We start from the raw sequence: 24,296 nt of genomic DNA, 5'->3' as shown, positions 1-24,296 counted from the left end.
AATAGGCCTTCTAATATTTCTTATCCGGTTGTTGTAAACAAATCCCCTCTCTTTTTGTTGCACGATAACTTGGTTCTTATAAACATTTCGTGAGAGCCTACAATAATGTTTATAATCTATAGCTTTCTTTGAACACATACCTCTCATTCCTTGTATGCAGGTGGATGTCCTTTCAAAAGCACTGAATGCCATGCAAGCCTGTGCTGTTCTTGAATATAGTTCATTCTGTAAACAATACAGCCTGTACACGAGAAATCTTTTTGATGGTTGGATACTATTGTAAACTATAAAGTTTAATATCTTGATAGTTTATGACACAAGCTGTGCTCAGGGTAATGGCTCTGACTAAACATGCTCTGTTGTAAAAACAGCGGTAGGCCTAATAAAATTGTGAATGCTTGTGACACATACACAAATAGATTATTTATTAAGAAATGAGACATCCACAAGATTTAAATGAACAACTCTTTATTGCATTTGACAAATAACCATGCCCATAATGAAACTTAATATAATTTGGGCTATGGTCCATTGGAACTCGATAGCCGCCCCTACGCTGGCCAAACTATGATGTAATATATATTGATTATATGATAACTAATGCCAGCAGGGGTGCAACCAGGGTTTCCCCCACCCCCTTTTATCCATAGATGCGATTACAATTGTGTTTATGTTTTGTATTGTTACCGACTACAAATTCATGATACAATCATTTCCCTTCCACCCATTGAAACCATTCACACAGCTGACCAAATGCGACCAATGAAAACGTTAGGTTACTCACATTAGGTAACCCTGGTTCCCTGAAAGAGAAGATGACCACCAACGACATTATGTATGGGATATGCCTGCCCATTGGGTAGGTATCACTGAGCTCTCCATATCAGAGCTGCCGGTAGGCCCCTTCCTGGGATGACACACTCAGTCCCGCCCACTTAACGTTCCCTTTCAATTCGAAGACGACCACCAACAGCATTATGTATGGGATAATGTATACCAGAGCTGTCGCGAGGGAGAAGGAACGGCAATATGAGGGACGCATCAGAACCGCATAACCCCAGGGTTAGCGGTGTGAGCTTACACCCTCAAGGACCCTCATGCCTAATGAAGGCAGGGCAGGATCTACCAAAGGCGGTAGAACCTGGAGAAAGTATGCAGCATAGCCCAGCTAGCCGCAGTACAAATATCGGACAGCGAGGTCCCTCTGAAGAGGGCCCAAGATGTAGCCAACCCTCTAGTGGAGTGTGTGGCTACCCTCCCAGGTGGGGGCAAGCCAGCACCATCATACACAGTCAAGACTGTGTCCACAATCCAATGTGACGGACGCTGGTTTGAGAGGGGCTGTCCTAGGGTCTGTGTCCCATGACAGACAAAGAGCTGGTCTGACTGACGCAGAGCTTGTGTCCTATCCACATAGCATCTCAATGCCCGCACTGGGCAGAGGAAATTCAATCTCTCATCCTCCTCCAAAGAAAATGGGGGTGGATGGAAGGACTGCAGTTCACAGATTAATGTGGAAGGCTGTGATGACCTTGGGGAAAAAAGCAGGGTTTGTACGTAGTGACACCTTGCTACCATCATCCCTAATACGCATGCAAGAGCTGTGCACCGACAGCCCCTGCAGCTCACCGACCCGCTTAGCGGAGGTGATAGCCACGAGGAAGGCTGTCTTCAACTCTATGGTGTATGGACTCAAACTGGGCCTTTGTGAGAGCCTCCAGTACAATATCAAGGCTCCATTCGGGAAGAACAGTCCTTCTCGGAGGACATAATCGCCGTGCGCCTTTAGATACCGAATCCACAGGGGCATGGCATGCAGAAATAGCCGCTAAATACACCTTCAAAGTGGTAGGTGACCTACCAGCATCAAGCAGTTCTTTCAGGAACTGTAAGATAACTGGCATGGGGCAAGAGACCACTTATAGGCATACAACGACCTACTGGAATTTGCCCTAGCGTTCTGCAGTGTACCCACAACCGCATCTGATAGCCCTAGGGAGTGGTCTCTTTCAGGGGCCAGACCCATAGCTGGAACCTGCCTGGTTCCGGGGGCCAAAGAGTGCCTCTTGCCTGGCTGAGGAGATCCATGTGAAGCGGGATATCCCAGGGCTGGCCTTGTAAGAGCTGGCACGGGGTCGAGAACCAGATTCTTCTGGGCCACCTGGGGGCCACTAGAAGAACCAACGCCTTCTCTAACCGGACCTTTTCGAGAAAGGCCGGGAGCAGCAGTATAGGTGGGAAAACATACAAAAACGTTTTGGGCCATTCCTGCGCTAGGGCATCTATGCCGAGTGGACCGCCTAAGCGGTGGAGGGAGTACCCGCCAAGGCGAAGAGATCGACCTGCGCCTTCCCAAACAATTCCCAAATGCGCTCCACTACCTGAGGGTGGAGTCGCCACTCTGACGGATGCGGACCCTCCCTGGAGAGGAGGTCCGCTGCCCAGTTCACCACTCCGGGGATATGTGTCGCCCGCAGGGACAGCAAGTCCATGTGAGTAGCCTGAAGGCCATGTGATGCAACCCCAGGGACTGTAGGCCACCCTGGTGGTTGACGTATGCCACCACTGTGGTGTTGTCCGTCCGGATCAACACATGTGTACCCTGCAGCACCGGGAGGATGTGGTGGAGAGCAAGGGAGACCGCTTGCAACTCTAGTATGTTTATATGCAGGAATGTCCAGTGGTCTGGCCAGGATCCGCATCCTCCTCTGCCTTCCCAGACCGCCCCCCAACCCAAGTTGGAGGCATCTGTCGTCACCACTTGGTGGTTTAACACTACTCCCATCCGCAAACCCTCGTGCAGGTGAGAGGTCATCCTCCACCAGCGTAGGGCTGTCGAGCACGTATGAGACACTGTCAGCCAACGGTGTCTGTCACACTTGGGATGGAGGTGGAACGCATTGAGCCATGCTTGTAGCGGGCGCACGTGAAGTAGATCCAGCTAAATGGCTGATATGGCTGCAGCCATCAGACCCAGTAGTTTCTAGCACAATACGAGAGTGACCTGCGATCCTTGTAGAAACAAGGAGAGGTTCTCTTGGATAGGTGCTACTCTGTCATCCGACAGGTATGCGGGCATCATACTGGAGCCCCAAGTACGTCGTGCACTGCACCGGTGTAAGCTGACTCTTTGCATTGCTGATGGTGAGGCCCAGCCTCGCCAGATGCTCTGTCATGATCGCCGTGTGGGCCACTGCTACCTCTCGTGACTGGGAACAGATCAACCAGTCGTTGAGATAGTATCTTTTATTCTGTGTGCCAGTGAGCTCAGCGCTGGCTGAAGGTTGAGGGGCATTTGTCAGCCGGCTTTGTGTCTCTTATCAAAATGTTTCTGCCGTAGCTCCAGGGCTAGCTACCAAATGATGTCACTCCGATTGAATGTGTTGCCGGTGCACTCCTTGTACAAAACCAAAGCGTACATGGCTACCAGGTCCAAAACATAAAAAAACAGACACTGGCTACCTGCAAGTACCACATTTTACAGAATACAGCCATGTCATTTGATCCAGTATATCCACACCTCTGATGCTTTTGTTTAGCATCAGTCCCGATGGTCACTGATCCATGCAGCGCTTAGAATAAGCACTTTTTTTTTTTGCACCATCACACTCAGGGTGGCACAGTCATTCTGTCTGAGAAATGTAGTGTAAATAATAATAATAATAATAATAATATATGATGTGTAGAATGACTTTCATCAGTGTTTCAAGTACTCAACAGGATTATAATAGGTTATTTCACAATGATGTTGATTTTATTACAAAGCCCAGACTAAATTGTCAGCTATATTGTATTGATTTCAATATGCCCTCTGGACACTTTATCACTCTTCCTTAAAGCGCTTTACTTGCTCTTATCTGCTCTCTATTTTACTGCATTTAATCCTGTACTTTAGAGTACTGTAATCTGTCACAAGTGTTATTTAATCTGTAGTATTTTGTATTTAATTATAACCTGATGTAACTATCACTGACACTGTTATCTGCTCCGTTACTGAATCGTATTTTGTCATATTCTTGTACTTGCTAGAACCGAAGTCATTGTATTTTATCTTGCTCTTAATTGTATTAATACTTGTACTGTGATTCTTGAAATGTATTTTTGTTTACAACTGTAAGTCACCCTGGATAAGGGTGTCTGCTAAGAAATAAATAATAATAATAATAATAATAATAATAATAATAATAATAATAACAATAATAATAATAATAATAATAATAATAATAATAAACTGCGGGTCTGGCGGTTGAAGAAGCAAGTGCTTATAACTTACGATTCTGCAACTGAAACACCGTATGGGTATTTAATTCAAATATTTAGTAACACTTCAGAACCGACAGGCATGAGATATTCACATACGAGATATTTAAATTTTAATTGTAAAAGCCGTTCAAAAAATACAGAGGCCTGGAGAGGGTCTGTCATGAAAGCATTTGTGATGTCTCGAAAGGGAGGAGGTCCCAAGCGGAACTGGAGTGCGTAACCGTTGTGCACGGTGGCGAGCATCCAGGTGTCCGAGGTGCAAGCGCGCAAATAATGCAGCTGGTGTGCCCGAGAAGGGGGTCTGAGGCCGCAAGCCTTCAGGGGCCCTGCTGGGGTTGTGGCGGGTCGGTCTGGGGCAGCTGCCTAGGGTGGTGGCCCTGAAACCGCCTCCTGGGATGTTGCTTCGTGGACTGGCCACGACCTGCGTTTCCCCTGTTTGTTAGGAGGGGCCGGTTGTTCACTGCTGGTGTGCCATATAGGCAATGCCTTAGGTCACCAAGCGGAACCGTGGGAACTGCAGTTCGACCTGCCCCAGGTGGGAGCGTGGGGAGGGAGCAACACAGACACCTGCCGGGACGCAGGTGCAAGATCTCCTCCACGGCCAATGGTATGTCCTGGGGATATAGGCGCGTCTAGCAGTGTGGCCTTATCCGTGTCAGGAACTCTGGCTTATGACAGTCACAGCTGTCTATGAGCCACCACTAGGCTAGCCAGGCTCCGGCCAAGAGCTTGCCCTTGAAGGCCGGTTATATGTAGCAGCGTGCTAGACAGGAGGCATAGTTTGGTGGCCACCGGCTCAGGGAGTGGGGCTTCATGCAGGACACTGTCCATATAGGTTGTCAGTATACCCACGTGTTCGCCAAGTGGGTTACCTGTGCCAACACTGAGTACGCCTGTTTAAGGTGCGGGTTCAGACACACCAGGTCTCTGGCTAAGCCTCCCACCAGTGGGGCCTTGACCAAGGCTACGATGGTGGAGTCTACCGGGGGAAACCGCATCTTCCAAGGAGGCAAGCTGTGCGGCCTGCTTCAGCACGCTTGGAGCTGAGGCCGGACGATCCCAGGAGAAGCGGACCTCCTCCATGAAGTCCGGGAAGGTCGGGAACTTTTGAGAGCAAGGGGCTATTGCCTATGTCCGAAAAATGGACCGGCGTGGCTCTGCCGCTGGTGTCCAGGGGACCTGCAGACATGCTGCAGCGCGCCCCGTCAGCGCTGATGTCAAGTCCGACATTGGTGGAGCACTGGCTTCCGAGGCCACCTCGAAGCTAGGATCCGCCTTGGCAGGGGGTTCGAGCTCCCTTCCTACATCCATGCCGGAGGAGAAGGAGGCTCTGTCCCAGGAGGGCGCTATCGAGAGTGTATCCTCCGTACCCTGATCTCCCCTGGGTGAGGGAGGGTACGGTACTTGGGGCAGGGTTGGAGCTGGGGTTGTGGCTGGAGCTGCAGATGCCTGTCGAGACAGGAGCTCCAGGACCTGGGCCATTTGGCCCAAAGGTGGGCCACAACACAGTCCCGGGTGGGCCGCGGGAGCAATGACATTCTGAATATTTTTTTTCTATTAATAGTGAAAAGCAGGAGCCGGCATCAGCTGTAACTGTAGAAAAATAAAGTGTAGCAAGGGAGTATTGGTGGACTGCCAATCAAAGCAGAAATTCATAAATCAAAGCTAACAGACTGCCTACCTGTAGGCGGGATATAAAGCGAGAGGTCGTTTTCTTTTGGTTAAGCGGGCGATTTTTTTTTTGGCAGGGGGAGGGGTGTTGCAGACAACTGAATGTGACTTTGCAAGTTGTCTGGTTGCACAGAGTAGTGGCGAAAAAAGTAACTTCTGCAAGGCTCTCATTTCCCTCTGTATTGTGCGCATTTCTATTTTTCGTGCATGACAGTTCAGCATTCAAAATTAAAGTGTTTCAATTTGTTTTTATTTTCACTCAGTGCATATTCTATGTGATTTCCATCTTTCACAATATTTATTCAAATGAGTAAAGGGCAGTTTAGATTAGGTTTATTTATAATGTTACAGGTTTAAACATATAAAATGTTTTTAATTTGACATTTTCCCAAGGAGTGCTAATAGTGGGCCAAAGTAACTCATGCAGCTGAACAGGTGGGCCTTGGGTAAAAAAGTTTGGGAACCCCTGGCTTATGTGATTAGTGGGTGGATTCTCCTTTCAGAAACACAACATAGTTTACAAGTTAAAAAACTGTGTTTGAAAGAGTTAATTTCAACTGGTAATCACTTTTGTGATTTCTACCACTTTAAGCCAAAATTTCATCTGTCCACGAATTACAGTATATTTGATGTCATATGATAGACTAAAGCAGCACGCTGTTATGGTTTTACCAACATGAATCATCCATTTATTTTAATTCTTGGGTTTTACGTATTATAGCTTTTGCTGTTCAGTATATATGCACCAGTGTTTAGAAATAAAACTAAATAAGGTTTTACCATAAAATCAAGAGGAAATGTGGTTCAATATAGTCTATGCCTGTAGTACAGTGCACAGGTTTTCTGCAGGTCAAAATACGTACTTTAATGTCTCTCTACAACACCGCCCCCCCCCCCCCCCTCCCTCACGCCCCGTCCCGTCCCGCCCCGCCCCGCCGTTAATCCTTTAGTTGTATTGGTTTTTGGTAGTGTTTACACAAGGGATGCCACGGAATGTTGATAGTTTGTGTGCTTTCAGTTCAAATCATACGTAACTTTAAAAGAGCGTGTGTGAAGGGTACGCCCAGAAAAGTAGTTCAACAAGCTGGTTTGGAAAGCAATAGATAATCAGACACACTGGTACTTAATAAATAATTTAATCGACATCAGAGGGAACCCTTGCTGTATCAGATATAGTTTGCTCTATCATCTCTATGTGTCATCACGGAAACGCGTGTAATCGGTCCATTTGAAGTATTTACGTTATTTTGTTTCTTATATAAATGATTATTTTTCTATTGAAACATTAGCATTCTAGTCAGTCGTTGTAGTGTCTAATGGAACAAAGGTATTCAGGTTCAGCGAGGTATAACTAATCCAGTGTGGTAAACGCACACCTGTTGGTTCTTGAATGATCATATGATCACATGTATCAAACAAATTAAAAGCATGTTAAAGTAATCTATAAACTGCCTACTTAATATCCAATTTGAACAACCTATACATCGCTGGGATAAGCCACAAGTGAATGTATCATCTGTAAGTTTTGGTGGTTGTTGTGTGTGTGTGTGTGTGTGTGTGTTATTTTTCTTTCTTTTTTTTTTTTTTTACTGTATTTTACAGTAACAGGGAATGCCTTGTGTAGGAGTTCCCGGTGTAGGACGCTGAAAACACTCGGGGGTTTAAACATCCAGGGCCTATTTAGCAACTTTCGCAAACCCCTAAGGCAAATCGCAAAACACTTTAGCGCACCAGAATCAGGCGCACGTGTGAGCAAAGTCTGTTTGTGATATAGAACACGTGTTTTTGTGCCCACTCGGCAAGTTAGTGTCAGCGCTTGACATGGCCTAAACTTGGGGAATGTCCTCATTTAAATACAAATGTAGCGATTTAGCAAACAATTAACAACGTTAGCGTTTGCGTTTCAGTAAACATGTGAAAACCAGGTCTAAACTGTGCAAATTACATGGTCCACAATAGATACCAATAGACATTTCTGAGTTTATGTTGACTCAGAAATGTCTTCATCTAGACAATGTGGGGAAGCTATAAAAAAGGCTAACAAGATGCTTGGATATATTGTGAGAAGTGTTGAATTTAAATCAAGAGAAGTAATGTTAAAACTCTACAATGCATTAGTAAGACCTCACCTAGAATATTGTGTTCAGTTCTGGTCACCTCGTTACAAAAAGGATATTGCTGCTCTAGAAAGAGTGCAAAGAAGAGCAACCAGAATTATCCCGGGTTTAAAAGGCATGTTGTATGTAGACAGGCTAAAAGAACTGAATCTATTCAGTCTTGAACAAAGAAGACTACGCTGTGATCTGATTCAAACATTCAAAATCCTAAAAGGTAAAGACAATGTCAACCCAGGGGACTTCTTTGACCTGAAAAAAGAAACAAGGACCAGGGGTCACAAATGGAGATTAGATAAAGGGGCATTCAGAACAGAAAATAGGAGGCACTTTTTTACACAGAGAATTGTGAGGGTCTGGAACCAACTCCCCAGTAATGTTGTTGAAGCTGACACCCTGGGATCCTTCAAGAAGCTGCAGTGATGAGATTCTGGGATCAATAAGCTACTAACAACCAAACGAGCAAGATGGGCTGAATGGCCTCCTCTCGTTTGTAAACTTTTTTATGTTCTTATGAAACTACCACGGAAGCAGGCAGAGAAAAGAGAGAGAGAGAAAAAAGAGAAATAAAACAAATATGGAATGCACACTGGATTAATGTGATATTTTATAATGTGATACTTTGTACTGTGATTTTGTAACAATTGTAGTTCGTCCTGGATAAGGGCGTCTGCTAAGAAAGAAAGAAAGAAAGAAAGAAAGAAAGAAAGAAAGAAAGAAAGAAAGAAAGAAAGAAATAATTTCTACGTGGCCAGACAAACAGTGGAAGAGACGTCCCCAAATATTTAGAAGTCATCTGTCTTTTCTGACCCTGTCTGACGCACAATGTATGCAGCAATTTCGCCTCTACAGACAAACAGTCACTGACATCTGCCAACTGCTTCAGGCTGCCCTGGAAGGAGACATGCGGAGAGCACACTGTTTGCCTGTAGCACTAAGGTAAGCGCACCAACACAGAATAGGCACTTCTGTGTAAATCTTAAGGGGACCTATTCTGTCAACGTGCAAGTAGTGTGTGATCTGTGATGCAAACAACTACATCACAAATGTTTATGCAAACTATCTTTGCTCAGCTCATGACTTGTTTATCCAGTCTAATTCGCAGGTGGCACCACCACTATTCTTTGATTGGTTGGGCGCCTGATTCGCTATTTCATGTGAGTTAGCCCGCTCATGAGACCCGACTTCTAAATCACGTTTTCGTGCGCTATCTCCTCGCTTTGAAACAATCATTTTTGCCCTAGCGATAGCGGCTACTCACTTATTTGCCAAATAGGGCCCCTAGAGTGTAATTTTAAAACAATGCTGTGCTCTTAACTAACGTTCATAACAGTATTAATTTTATTTTATATTCTGCCAAATCTACAAATAATATTTAACTAAACTGTACATAAAAGGATGCAATTGTGTCAGGTTTATGGTTGATAAATCGCTCTAGGTAGCGTGTCTTTGATTTATGTCACACCAGAAATCCTCACTAGAATATAATTCTTCTTCTTCGTATTGTTATAGGGCAGCAGTGTGGAGTAGTGGTTAGGGCTCTGGACTCTTGATCGGAGGGTTGTGGGTTCAATCCCCGGTGGGGACACTGCTGCTGTACCCTTGAGCAAGGTACTTTACCTAGATTGCTCCAGTAAAAATCCGACTGTATAAATGGGTAATTGTATGTAAAAATAATGTGATATCTTGTAAGTCGCCCTGGATAAGGGCGTCTGCTAAGAAAGAAAGAAATTATTTATATGTGGTGGTTTTGTTTATTAGTAAGCATAGTAATGTTTGTGGCTTACACTTCATCTGTGCAGAACACTTGACATGTAAAAAACTAAACAAGAACAGCCAAGTTAGAATAAAGGGACGAGCCAGATTGTCAAACTTTTTTTCCCACAATTGTGTCTCGTTTAAAAGCCATTTTTACAATATTTACCTATTCATATATCTTTACATAACTTGTCTATTTTTGTATATGATGTCTTTACATATGGCTGGTTCCTTTCTTTTAACTTGGCTGGAGTCACTGCTGTCTCTAGGTGTTTTTTTTTTTTTAATAGGCCTAGTTATTGTTGCTCATTTCTGTTTTATTTAATTGTATTGTTCTGCTTTGTTGGGAAGCTAATACAGATTAAAGCATTATAAAGTTTTTTTGTTTTTTTTTGAAAATGGAAATTACGTAGATGAATACATTGATAAATGTTTCTTTTCTTATTTTATGAAACTACATATTTTGTAGAAGAAAATATTTCAGCTCCATATTTAGATATACGTTTGTATATCTACTAAACATAATTATCACGTTTTTGTTTTTCAAGATGTAATCAGTACCTGGCTTAATTAAGTTAGCTTTGGCTGAGAAAAGCTTCGGGGAAAATACAAATGTAAAACCATAACTGAATGCAAAACTAGTTTGATTAATCAATGGTGCAGAGAGATTATATATATATATATATATATATATATATATATATATATATATATATACATATATATACATATACATACATATATATATATATATATATATATATATATACATATATATACATACATATATATACATACATATATATATACATACACATATATATATATATATATATATATATACACACACACACACACACACACACACACTCACACGCACACAGGGAATACAATACAGTGTAGAAAAAGCAATATAAATGTGTGCTGAACGTGCACTGAGTGTTTTGGAAGTGACTAGGAGAATGTTTTGAACTTCCTACGACGCACAAACAGATACGTGGTTGCTTGCTGAGCTGTTTGATTCCTTAATTGGCAATTCATTTTCTAAGTGATACAATTAATGTAAATTTGGAATTCATGAAGTCACAAAAAACCATTGGTATTAAAAACAAAGTCCCTGCCAAAATATTTAGTCAAGCTTTGCCAAATGACTCGCCTCAGAAATGTAATCTAGGATTGTCTACTTGTGTAACCTGATATCTTTCTTTCAACGTGTATGAAAATCTTTGTATTATTTCTCACGCAAGTCAAATATTTTAATTGAAGTGAGACCTACTTGACAATACGGTATACAATTGACTCTGAATTAATAATCAAATTACTGCATGACACACACTACTTGTTTAGTAATATATTTTATTAAAAAATAACGCTCATGCATAATTTTAAAGAAAATACACAATAATCGTCTGGATTACATTGGCAGTGGTAGAAATTGTGTACAACTCTATAGCTCGATTCGAGCTTTGTCACTAATAAACGTCAGCCTTTACTTAAACCACAAAACGCTGCAGCCCGTCATTTAATAAAATAATAATAATAATAATAATAAAAACATTGTTTGCAATAAAACAAATAATATAACATTAATAATAAAAACAAACCAAAGAAAACTGATTTTTCTACATTTTGGCACAATCATGCCATCGTTTGCAGCAGAAACGTGTGTTAAACTATAACTTATTATAAATGCCCTGAATTTGTTTCATAGTTAATTTGTAGTGACCAGAAAAACTGCTGGTTGTCAAGCAACAACAAAATACAAAAAAAAAATATATATATGTTACGCTCTCAGTTTCAAGCGACTGATTGTCAAGCAAGTCAATGCAGTGAGATGCATTTAGTTATCAAACACAGTACAGTATAGTCTTTAAGAAAGTGCTCAGGAAAAATGCTTCTTTTTTCTCCTCCGTCCCAGTCATCCAAGCAAAGAGTCAATTTTGAACGAGTGGCAACTGCTGGTTGGCGCTCGCACAGCAGTCGGCATTCGGATGGCAGGGTAAACCTCGGAGTTGGGCAAGCCGTCTGTTACCAAATAGTTAAAAAGATGGTCTGCTCCAATGAGGTCTGATAAGCCACACCTGTACGCCTGCAGCAAATGCGAGGCACTGGTGTTGATTGGAAACACCGGCTGAATGTGAGCAGCAGGTGGATATGACACAAGATAAGGCATCAAGGGGGTGCTATTAGGCCACAACACTCTACCACTGCAAGGCTCAGGCTGCATGTCTTCTTTTCTTTTGAATGGTCTGCTCAGGATGCTATCAATAGCAAAGGAGCTTGAAAACTTGATCGCTGCTCTCTCATCTTTAACAACTGAGGCAGTGGCGATGGAACTGGGTAGCTCCTCATTGACAGGATGATCTAAATCCTCCGGGTCTTTCGCAGTTTTTTTGTTGATTCGCTTCCTCCTGCGCCGGAATACCCCATCGGCAAAGGTGTACTCGCTGTTTGGGTTCAGCATCCAGTAGTTGTCCTTGCCCCATGGTCTGGAAGGGTCCCGAAGCACTTTCAGAAAGCAGTCGTTCAGAGACAGGTTATGGCGTACCGAGTTCCTCCAACCGGTATAACTTCCTCTGAAAAAAGGGAATTTTTTCATCAGGTACTCATTGATCTCAGCCAGAGTGAGACGTCCAGTTGTAGAGTCTCTAATTGCCATGGCGATCAGTGCGATGTAAGAATATGGTGGTTTGGGTCTCCTGGTGTAGGGCTTGCCCTTTCCATCAGCGGCCGCGTTAACAGGTGCAGGGCTATTTGCTACGCAGTCCCCATCTGAACCTAGCTCTTCTTCGCCGGAAAGCGGAGACGGGATACTGGCCTCAACATCGCTGCCCACCTCCAAGGGCTTCTCCTCAGTGCTGCTCCTGTAGAAAACTTCCAGTTTCATTTTTTTGTCTCTCTTGTAACTGTATCAGTTTCCGAATACTGGGATGTCAGCGTTTCAGTTGTCAGTTTCAGCTGCAAAAAACACAAATAGCAGATAATATTCTCTTTGTCGGTATAGCTGTTGTCAGCAGTTTTAGAAACTATAATACAACAATTAGCCAACTTCGTCAATGCACCAACAAAAGCGGAGTTCGCTTTCAGTTAAAAACAGTTCTTTGTATTTTAAGGCACCCAAGTCATTACTGTTAAGGGACCAATCCCCTCTCTGTCTCCTGAGACTTCGGCAGCTGGGTTCTTATCACTCCCGAGAGCCAGCCCATTTACACACAGACACAAGGGGCGGGGTTAAACTATTCAACTCTGATTATTATTAACAAATCAATTGAAGCAATTGGAAAGCTAACCAATACAAACACACTTAGAAAATGCTAAATGCCAACTGTTAGTGACGACTCTGTAATTTGAAAGTTTTTTTTTTGTAGCCTACTTGCTGCGATCCCTCCTTCCCCATACACCTGTAGCCTGTTTCATTAAATACAACCAGGTGGCGTACGTTAACCAGGCGCACTTAAAAAAATAATATAACATTCTGCAACACCCAGTGATGTATAGCAACAAAGCAGTTTTAATGTTTTCGAGGTGGTCTGTTTATTTTGCTCTTCTGGATTTCTAGACAGTGACTCATTACTTTTAAATGTGGTTCACACGCTTGCTTGCTTGCAAATCAAAAGTTTATTTGTTAACAGTCCTGCATCGTAAGCCTATGCAAAACACATGACTAATTAATATATTACATATTTTTTTTGCAATATGTTTTCGACGAGGTGTTGCTACAATATTCAAATAAATGTGTTATAAAAAATGGACTTTACCATTGTGTTTTGTAGAATCGATTGGTAAAAAGTACATTGCATGTAGTTTTTTACTTGACTTCGTTACTGCACTGCAGTAATACCTACATACCTAATTGTTTTTAAATGATTATTGGCAATACAATCTAATTGGATAGATCTGCTTTAGCTTACCAATACCAATGCGTCGCTGATACAATATAATTAATGTATCCTTTTTCAAACAGTTGACATTTTGGAACAGGTAACGTATTGTAATACACCGTGGTAATACTGATTTCTTTTTAACCATTAGTATTTGTCTCTGTGTTTTAACACCAACCGTTTAAACTATCGCTAATAAGTGTAGTATTACAGTGTGTGTGTGTATATATATATATATATATATACAATAGGCTATAATATAGAACCGCCCTCCGCCGTGCAACAATGCTGTAATATGGTGTGTGTTTATCGTACACTTTCCAAATAAATAAATTCGTTTTCTGCTGTTAACCAGACAAGAATACAAAAGCAAACATGAACTGACGAATTCATAGCCAGTTTTTACATAACAAAGTAAATGCGTCTTAATCTCCACTAGTCACTTCCATCTCTAACCGACGGTTGTATAGGAAATAAGAACATTTCCCACTCACACACACTTAAGTGATATCAAAAGGCTATGGGCAACCACATATAGGCCTTTTGCAAAATCTGTTCGATTTTCTCTTATTTTAAATACCTCTTTGAACACAAAGTACAGGAGGCCATTAGCCTATACCTGATGTACAGTCAGAAAGAACGCACAGGCTGGGTGAATTTCATCCTAAAATAAAAACGTCGCTTTTTAGGAACTGCATTGTATGATATCGTATTAACAATAATTATTATTATACTAAATATAAATAAAATAAACAATATTTCAACTATTTATTATCTATTTAGTCAAGCATTTGAAGGCATGCCCATGAAATATCTGACAACTGTAGTTTTGTTCCCACATTCCATACCATGCACAGGTCAGTTCCCTTTAATTAATATGGACCCCAGTCTTTACAAATGACGACGAATCTAGTGCTAGCATCCATTCTTTAATGGTTTTAGATCTCACCTGGCGTTACTGTTTGTCAGGTTATACAAACTGTGCTATAAGCTCCCTTATCTACTTGTCAGTAACATAATCACAAACAAGGACACAATTGAGTCAGAGTGAAGTTTACAAAGACGTGTTGTCTCCAATAAGGTGCAAGTTACTTCCTATTTATGGAAGGCCATCCGGGTCAAAAACGCATTATTTAGTATGCATTTCAAATATTTTACATGTATTGATTTGGACCAATCAGAATACATTAAAAACAAAACAAAACAAAAAAAACTACATGATCTAAATAATTGTAAATTAACTACGCATTTTCTACGTAGTGGCTGGTCATTTTACAAACATGCTGCGTAATTACAAGAGTAGCCAATCACCTTCGGGATTAAATGTTTTTAATTTGAAAGGAAATACAGTAGAGAGTCAATTATCCGAACTAATTGGGACCATACTAGTTAGCATAATCAATTTGTATGGATAATCGAACAGGTATTAATAACAATTACTGTACCTTTAATAATGTATGGAATAAAGTTAACATACACAAGCATTTAGTACACAAGTACCTACTGATGATATATAGCCTAGCTAGTAACCTATTCTATCACATTAAGCATACACAATTGCAAAGCTTTACAAATCATTAGATTAATGCAATTCAGTAAAACGTTTAACACCAAGTGAAGAGTCTTGGGAGACGGTACGACGGGGATCTAAAGGACACAGTTTGTGTGGGAGAAGTTAGACAACAAGCAGTGGAAGGGTTGAAGAGCATAGACAGCTGCGCTCTACCAGGCAAACTAAAACTCTGGTGCTTTCAGTTTGGTCTACTGCCGAGGTGGACTGTGTACGAGGTTTCTTTGACAACAGTAGAGAAGCTGGAAGCTTTAATCAGTTCATACATCAGGAAATGGTTGGGAGTTCCACGCTGCCTCAGCAGAGTGGGACTTTATGGTAAAGGAATACTGCAGCTACCAGTCTCCACTCTAACCGAGGAGTTTAAGTGCGCCAAGGTCAGACTGGAAATTACATTAATAGAGTCACGCGACAAATGCGTAAGGGAGGCAGCACCTGTGTTGAAAACTGGAAGAAAGTGGGCGGCAAAGGCTGTCCTTCAAATTGGTGATATCATGGGGCAAGTTCAGCATGGAAAAGGGGGTCTTGGTCTCAGTTCAGCTTCTCCTACATGGCACAAGGCAGCCCCAGCTCAAAGAGGTGCAAAAGCAGGAGGAGAGGATGAGGTGTATAAAGGCCATTTCCCAGGCCAAGCAGGGAGAATGGATGAGATGGGAGAGTGTGGAACAATGCAAGATTGGCTGGCAAGACCTATGGTCAATGGAACAGAGCAGGATCAGTTTCCTCATCAGGTCAACATATGATGTTCTCCCATCACCACAGAACCTAAACCTCTGGGTAGGAGAGGATCCCTCATGTTCTTTGTGTTCATCACCTGCAACATTAAGGCACATTTTGACAGGATGTAAGGTGGCTCTTAGCCAAGGACGGTTTACTTGGCGCCATGACCAGGTGCTGAGATGTTTGGCCTTAGCATTGGAAGACAAGCGTAACATGACCAATAAGTTGCCACCTGTTCCATCAAAACATTACACACAAAAGACAACATTCCTCCGCCCAGGAGAGCAACCACCAAGAAAAGGTGTGAAAACCAATCCTCGCCCAGGACAACTGGAAGCTGCTAGAGACTGGAAAATGCTGGCAGATGTTGGTCAATGGCTTATTTTTCCACCTGAGATTGCCACCACTAACCTTCGACCAGATATTGTCTTGTGGTCTGGATCAGCACGCCTTGTTCACCTGGTAGAGTTAACAGTGCCATGGGAGGATGCTGTAGATGAGGCGTATGAGAGGAAGAAACTGCGGTATGCTCAACTAGTCACTGAAGCGGAACAGCGAGGACGGAGAGTCCGGGTTTATCCAGTGGAAGTGGGTTGTCGAGGATTTGTGGCACACTCTACAACCCGGTTTCTCAGAGACGTCGGATTCAGTGGCCAAGAGTTGCGTCGCACAGTGAAGAACTTATCTGAAGCAGCAGAGAGGAGCAGCAACTGGCTGTGGTTGAGACGGAAAGATTCTGGCTGGGGATCTCAAGCACAATAGAAAGAAAGAAACGCTGATGTACAGGTAAGTAAGCTGGGCTGAGTTGAGTGGGGGACGGAGGGGGGTGATGCTGGGAGGCCAGAATCACCGTCGAGCCCTCTTGAGGTGTCGTGGGCTAGTCGACGAAACACTGACGATGGAAGGTGCCCACTTGAAGACCCCAGAGATGTACTCTACTTAGCTCAATCCAGATGGTTGTCATGCTGATGCGCTGGGGAGGCCGCACTGTGGTTGATCCCCAGAGCCAGCATCGCAGCCGTTGTGTGTGCTGATGCGCCAGGGAGGCAAAATAAGCTGATCCCTGGAGCCAGCATTACACTTCAGCCATTAACACCAGACAGAAGGATATCTACATCATCATATGGAAGGAAACGTAAATGGATGGAGACACATATGGATCACATTAGTTTACTGTAAAGCTACGTCTTAGTTGGTGCTTATCTTTGCGAGAGCCGAGTTCAAATTAGCATGAAGATTTAACATCTACTCTCGTGTAATGGAAATCATAATGAAATACTGTTATTAAATGTACCATATACCAAATTTTAGAAAACATCAAATAATGCAATTAGCACAACTTTGATACATTACATAACTTTAGGAATCATTCAACTTCAAAAATTCAGTAATATGTTTCTATACTCTGATACTTGCTGTTAAGGCATTGTAATAATGTGCAATTGAAATGAATAAAATACAAGTTATTCGCTGCTCAATAACATAGACAGGATCTCCAGCCCTTACTGACGAAATAAAAGAAAAATCAAGAACGAGGTGACTGTTTTAATTTGCTTAACTGCAACAATTTCAAGTACACAGTGCTCCATCTAAGGTTTTGCTGGTCTGAATAATTCTGTATTTGCCTCAGTCTGCTGGTGCTTTTTGGCAGCTAAATCTCGTAGCTGTTTTCGTAATTCATCACGTGATTACAGGTGCGTTGAATTGATCAGACAGTATGGTTGATCAAAGTTCGAATAATTGACCCTCTACTGTAAGCTTTAAAAATCAAGAGTAAGGAAAATTGCAAATCATGGTGGCGAGAGATTTTCTTCTACGGTGCAAATATAGATTTGCTGCTGACTTCTTGAGACAGTGTTGACCGTTCAGTTTGTATTAACAACGTACACCATTGTTTTTTTATTTTCTATTATGTCAGTTTTACACTAAAATATTGAGTTGCCATAGCTAATATTAGATTAAATGTCAGTTATTTCAACACTTGTTTAAAATTAGTTACAGTGGGGTTACCACTGGGGTTACCTCATTTCATTTTCAGCGATCTGATTGGCCAAATTAGTACGTGTAATAATTTGAATTACAGCACCTACTAAAGTCAAATTAGAATTTGTACTAAATAACACGTTATTTAGTATGTGTTTCAAATATTTAGTATGTGTTCTAATTTGACTTTAGTATGTTTTATGTATTCTGATTGGTCCAAATCAGTAAGTGTACTAAATATTTGAAATGCGTGCTAAACAACAGGTTTTTGACCCGGATGGCCGTCCATACAATTACAGGTGTAGTGTTATTTTGTGGTATTAAAACGTGGTACACCGTGTGCTGCAACCATTATTTGCGGCATGCTCAAATAATATTAGCTCAGAAAACAAGGAAACAACCATTTGAAAGGGGTATGATGTACTGAGTTTGGCCATTAAAGTTCTTTTTAATATATATTTTTTTCACAATTTAGCAAATTTATGTGACTTTAACTGATGAGCAAAAAATTGGGTTATCCAAAATTGTAAATATATATATATATATATATATATATATATATATATATATATATATATATATATATACGATTTTGTTGGTGAACTGCAGTTTGTCTTGTTCATAGTGATTTGTGCAGTGGTCAATCACAGCATTGACAGTGTACCATTTTCTGGCATTAAACTGTACACATACCACATTCTGATGATGTACCAGTTCCTGGCATGAAGTCTAGATGCCAAGTCAAAAATTAAGTGTTTTGCAAGAAACAGAGATACACCTTGTCACTTTAACTGTCAACAGGCCACAGGAAAAGTTTATTTTGCTGGTCTTGACAATTGTGTTTTGGAGACATATAAAACACCAAACTGTGTCACCCAAACCCCTTATTTACTAGAACCTGTAGCAGGGATATATATATATATATATATATATATATATATATATATATATATATATATATATATATATATATACAGACGTGCTCAAATTTGTTGGTACCCCTCCACAAAAAACGAAGAATGCAGAATTTTCTCTGAAATAACTGGAAACTGACAAAAGTAATTGGCATCCACCATTGTTTATTCCATAAATAATAAAACAAATGAAAATGGCATGGACAAAAATGATGGGACCGCTAACCTAATATTTTGTTGCACAACCTTTAGAGGCAATCACTGCAATCAAACGTTTTCTGTAGCTCTCAATGAGACTTCTGCACCTGTTAACAGGTAGTTTGGCCCACTCTTCCTGAGCAAACTGCTCCAGCTGTCTCAGGTTTGATGGGTGCCTTCTTCAGACTGCAAGTTTCAGCTCTTTCCATAGATGTTCGATAGGATTCAGATCAGGACTCATAGAAGGCCACTTCAGAATAGTCCAATGTTTTGTTCTTATCCATTCTTGGGTGCTTTTAGCTGTGTGTTTTAGGTCATTATCCTGTGGGAGGACCCATGACCTGCGACTGAGACAGAGCTTTCTGACACTGGGCAGTACGTTTCGCTCCAAAATGCCTTGATAGTCTTGAGATTTCATTGTGCCCTGCACAGATTCAAGGCACCCTGTGCCAGGCGCAGCAAAGCAGCCCCAAAACATAACCGAGCCTCCTCCATGTTTCACTGTAGGTATGGTGTTCTTTTCTTTGAAAGCTTCATTTTTTCGTCTGTGAACATAGAGCTGATGTGACTTGCCAAAAAGCTCCAGTTTTGACTCATCTGTCCAAAGGACATTCTCCCAGAAGGATTGTGGCTTGTCAATATGCATTTTAGCAAATTCCAGTCTGGCTTTTTTATGTTTGTCTGTCAAAAGTGGAGTCCTCCTGGGTCTTCTTCCATGGAGCCCACTTTCGCTCAAAAAGCGACGGATGGTGCGATCAGAAACTGACGTACCTTCACCTTGGAGTTCAGCTTGTATCCCTTTGGCAGTTATCCTTGGTTCTTTTTCTACCATTCGCACTATCCTTCTGTTCACTCTGGGGTTGATTTTCCTCTTGCAGCCGCACCCAGGGAGGTTGGCTATAGTTCCATGGACCTTAAACTTCGTAATAATATTTGCAACTGTTGTCACAGGAACATCAAGCTGCTTGGAGATGGTCTTGTAGCCTTTACCTTTACCATGCTTGTCTATGATTTTCTTTCTGATCTCCTCAGACAACTCTCGCCTTTGCTTTCTCTGGTCCATGTTCAGTGTGGTGCACACAATGATACCAAACAGCACAGTGACTACTTTTCTCCATTTAAATAGGCTGAATGACTGATTACAAAATTGGAGACATGTGTGATATTAATTAAAGAAACTAATTAGTTTGAAATATCACTATAATCCAATTATTTATTATCTTTTCTAAGGGGTACCAACAAATGTGTCCAGGCCATTTTAGAATATCTTTGTAGAATAAGCAATAATTCATCTCTTTTCACAGCTTCTTTGCTTTATTCTATGACATACCAAAGGCATGCAAGTATACATGATAAAATAGCTTTTAATTTCATCACTTTTCAGGAGGAATGAAGCATTATTTCAATGAGCTGTAAGGGTACCAACAAATTTGAGCACGTCTATATATAAATATATATATATATATATATATATATATATATATATATATATATATATATATATATATAAACAACAAAAGAAAGCTATTTTATGCACTGCAGTGCTTCAGTTTCCACAGAGTAAGTGTGCATAATATAATGTCCATAAGAAATGTCCATAATATAAACAATTGTCTCTATCAATTCACGCCAACCAGCCAGGAATGGTAAAAAAAAAAAACTTATTTCCTTATGGTTCAGGACTGTAGAGCCAAAACTTGGTCACACACTTTGTGATCCAAAAATGGATATATATATATATAACCCTAACCCAAACCCAAACCCCGTATCTACGAGAACCTGTAGCAGGTATATATATTTTTTCTTTCTTTCACTTGCTTAAGGGTTTTGGTGACTTCTTAGGAATGAGGAAGTTATGCAAAAACAATGTCGAGGAGGACACTCCAAAGGTAAAAATAGCTCGTCTTGGAACTGTGCCACGAGACAATGAAAACTGTATGTTTACAGGCAAAAATTAAGGCAAGTCGGGCCATTGTAAAATCAGGATTAACTGTGTGTCAGATCATTTTACATACCTGATACACCAGCATACACTACTACTACAGTAGATTCTGATACTCTCAATATAACCAAGTTGTATCTTTAATATTAAATAAATAAAAGCTTGGGAATTTCCATAGTAAATAAAAAGAGGCAAAGAATAAATTCAATAAAAAAACAAACAAACAAACAATATCTATAGCATCCCAACGTAGGACTTATTTCTACCAATTCATTATTTAACAGGTCGATTAATTCAGTGGAGGCTGAGTGGAAAAGGCGATTCAAATGTTATTATTAACATACAGTACATCATTTCAGGTGAATAAAGTAAGAATACAGTAAAAATAATACAGTGTAAAATCACATTATATTACAATACGTAATAAGCATATTTGTCTAACTGAACCTGGGATCATATTTTTATTATGTTGCAGATCTCCTTATAACAGCTGTTAAAAATAACAAACGATAGAGACAACAATTTTGATGCATTCACAGTCTTCAATATCCCATGCATTGTATAAGGCAAGCAAAGTTATGTTTAAGCAGATATGATAACTGACAGATAAACTTGAAGGGTAGGTTGTCAGAGAAAGTCATAGCAGGTCACAGACCTGATCAGTGAGTCATATTGTAGGAGCAGCCACCTTCAGACACTTTATCACAGCCATTATTAATCTTGCATTTCTCCAGGATAGCTCAGCTGAGGTTGCACATCATTTGTTTTGTGGAATGCTGTTTCTATCTAAGACTTAGGCACAAGAGAACAGGTGTCTTCATGGACAGAATATAAGCCAACATTCCCAGTATCTGTGTCGATCACTGCAAGTACTTTTGACAACCGAACTATACAATTCAGTACATAATTATTTCAACCAACACATCATACACTGTGAGGTAAAACCATAACCATAACATTTATCGGAAACTCTTGTTGTTGACATGCTACTGATAAATTATTTGGACTCAGATTCATGCCCCCTTTCTCTTTGGTTTACATGGAAAGAATAGGGAGCACACAACACAAATATAGTAATGTTTCATGTTTGTTTATTCGTTTATCTTATTTTCTACCCAACTGAAACACAATAAAGGAGATATATATATATATATATACATACAGTGCCATGAAAAAGTATGTGCTCCCTGTCTGATTTTCTGCATTTTTGCACATTTTTCAAATTGCATTTGGTCAGATTTTTTGTGGGTTGCAGTAAGAAGAAATGACACCAAAGTTTGGTGCTTCTTTCATTTGTTTGGTGTGCAAGGTAATCAAACATGCAATCTTTAGGTGTGAAAAAGTTATTGCCCCCCCTAGTTAACTCAACCCAATTAAAGGGATAATTAGGGTCAGCTGTTTGAGTACTTTGGTTAACAACCAGGCCTGATTTGGGCCAGCCCTGCCCAATATAAATATGAGTAACTTTGGCCCTTACCATCAGAGTGAAGTTGTCAGCACACAGGTACTAGAGGCACATCATGCCACAAACAAAAGAAATTCCTGAAGACCTCCGGAAAAAAAGTTGTTGATGCCTATCAGTCTGGAAAGGGTTACAAAGCCATTTCTAAGGCTCTGGGGCTCCACCGAACCACAGTCAGAGCCATATTGTCCAAATGGAGAAAGTTTCGGACAGTAATGAATCTTCCTAGGAGTGGCTGTCCTGCCAAAATCTCTCCAAGAGCAAGGCGTAAAATCGTCCAGGAAGTCACAAAGAACCCTAGAACAACATCCAGGGATCTGCAGGCCTCTCTTGCCTCGGCTAAGGTCAGTGTTCATGACTCCACCATAAGAAAGACACTGGGCAAAAATGGGATTCATGGCAGAGTAGCAAGGTGAAAACCATTGCTCACTAAGAAGAACATGAATGCTCGTCTCAAGTTTGCCAAAAAGCACCTGGATGATCCTCAAGAGTTCTGGAGCAATGTTCTATGGACAGATGAGTCAAAAGTGGAACTTTTTGGCCGACATGGGCCCCGTTATGTCTGGTGAAAACCAAACGCTGCATTCCACAGTAAGTACCTCATACCAACGGTCAAGCATGGTGGTGGTAGTGTCATGGTTTGGGGGTGCTTTTGCTGCATCAGGACCTGGACGTCTTGCCATCATTGAAGGAACCATTAATTGTGCTCTGTATCAGGGAATTCTACAGGAGAACGTCACACCATCCGTCTGTGAGCTGAAGCTGAAGCGCAGCTGGGTCATGCAGCAAGACAATGATCCGAAACACACAAGCAAGTCTACATCAGAATGGTTGAAGAACAAGAAATTTAAAGTTTTGGAATGGCCTAGTCAAAGTCCAGACCTAAACCCCATTGAGATGTTGTGGCAGGACCTGAAACGAGCAGTTCATGCTCGAAAACCCACAAATGTCACTGAGTTGAAGCGAACCAAAACTCGACCTGTGTAATGTCAGAAAGCGATATGTTGTCACATTGAAAGTGGCATGCTGTCAGATTTGGGTACAGGTGCAATCAGTTGCGATCTCATGGGTGTTTTCCTATTGTCAAACAGAGGTACATTTACCATTAATTATACATTATTTTTTTATACTGGAAAAAAATAATCATGATGAATAAGACAAAATGAGAAGTCCACTGCAAAGCTGCACAAGTAAAAATATGTATAAGACCCAATGTATTGCATATGATAAATATTTGCATACCATTTTCTTAATGGTGGAAAAATATGATAAATTATATTAGCAATGACGTAAAAAACTGGAAAATATGATCAATTCAAATTAAAAAGATGAAAACAGCATAACGTACCAGATTGGAATGGGCACTTCCCTGCTTTCTTAGCGGAAGTTGTTTAGGCATTGTTTAGGCAGTGCGCTGCGTACCACTTTTCACAGAGTACCTGAAAATCACACTACACCGGAAGTCCATCTTGGATTTACTGTGCACTATGAAAAACAATATATATTTCTGCTATTTCTCCAGCATGGGCATGTGAGTAAGCAATAAGGCACAACAGGGTGTGTGATATACTGTAATACCACATTGCCCTGGGTGCATTGCAGTTCACACGGTGAAGATGAGTGTCTTCAACCACCTGGGTCATGGTGATATTAGAGTAAATCACACACCCTGAAGTGTCTTATTGCGCTTATAAAATGGGTTAACTAAACTAAAAAAAAATTAAAAAACGTTTTTAATTAACAAAAAAGTTATTTTTATAAAACATCCTTCCGTTTGTTGGGAGTATTCTCAACTAATGTGCTGGTATTATCAATATGAC

At 41.0% G+C, this 24,296-nt stretch overlaps 1 protein-coding gene across 1 annotated transcript; it reads right to left on the bottom strand.

Annotated features, from left to right (window-relative positions):
* Positions 1-11,145: 11,145 nt before the first annotated feature.
* Positions 11,146-13,303, bottom strand: LOC117394330 (forkhead box protein Q1-like). Its single transcript, XM_033992471.3, has one exon. The coding sequence runs from the start codon at positions 12,691-12,693 to the stop codon at positions 11,725-11,727; it is 969 nt and encodes a 322-aa protein (XP_033848362.1). The 5' UTR covers positions 12,694-13,303; the 3' UTR covers positions 11,146-11,724.
* Between the last annotated feature and the right edge of the window lie 10,993 nt (positions 13,304-24,296).

Source organism: Acipenser ruthenus, chromosome 3 (genome assembly GCF_902713425.1).
Source record: "Acipenser ruthenus chromosome 3, fAciRut3.2 maternal haplotype, whole genome shotgun sequence".
Lineage (NCBI taxonomy): Eukaryota > Metazoa > Chordata > Actinopteri > Acipenseriformes > Acipenseridae > Acipenser > Acipenser ruthenus.
This window is presented reverse-complemented; position numbering and strand designations above follow the sequence as displayed.

What these genes read in the sequence shown, in the direction of transcription:
- LOC117394330 (XM_033992471.3), bottom strand. Translation starts at nt 12,693, where the DNA reads ATGAAACTGGAAGTTTTCTACAGGAGCAGCACTGAGGAGAAGCCCTTG.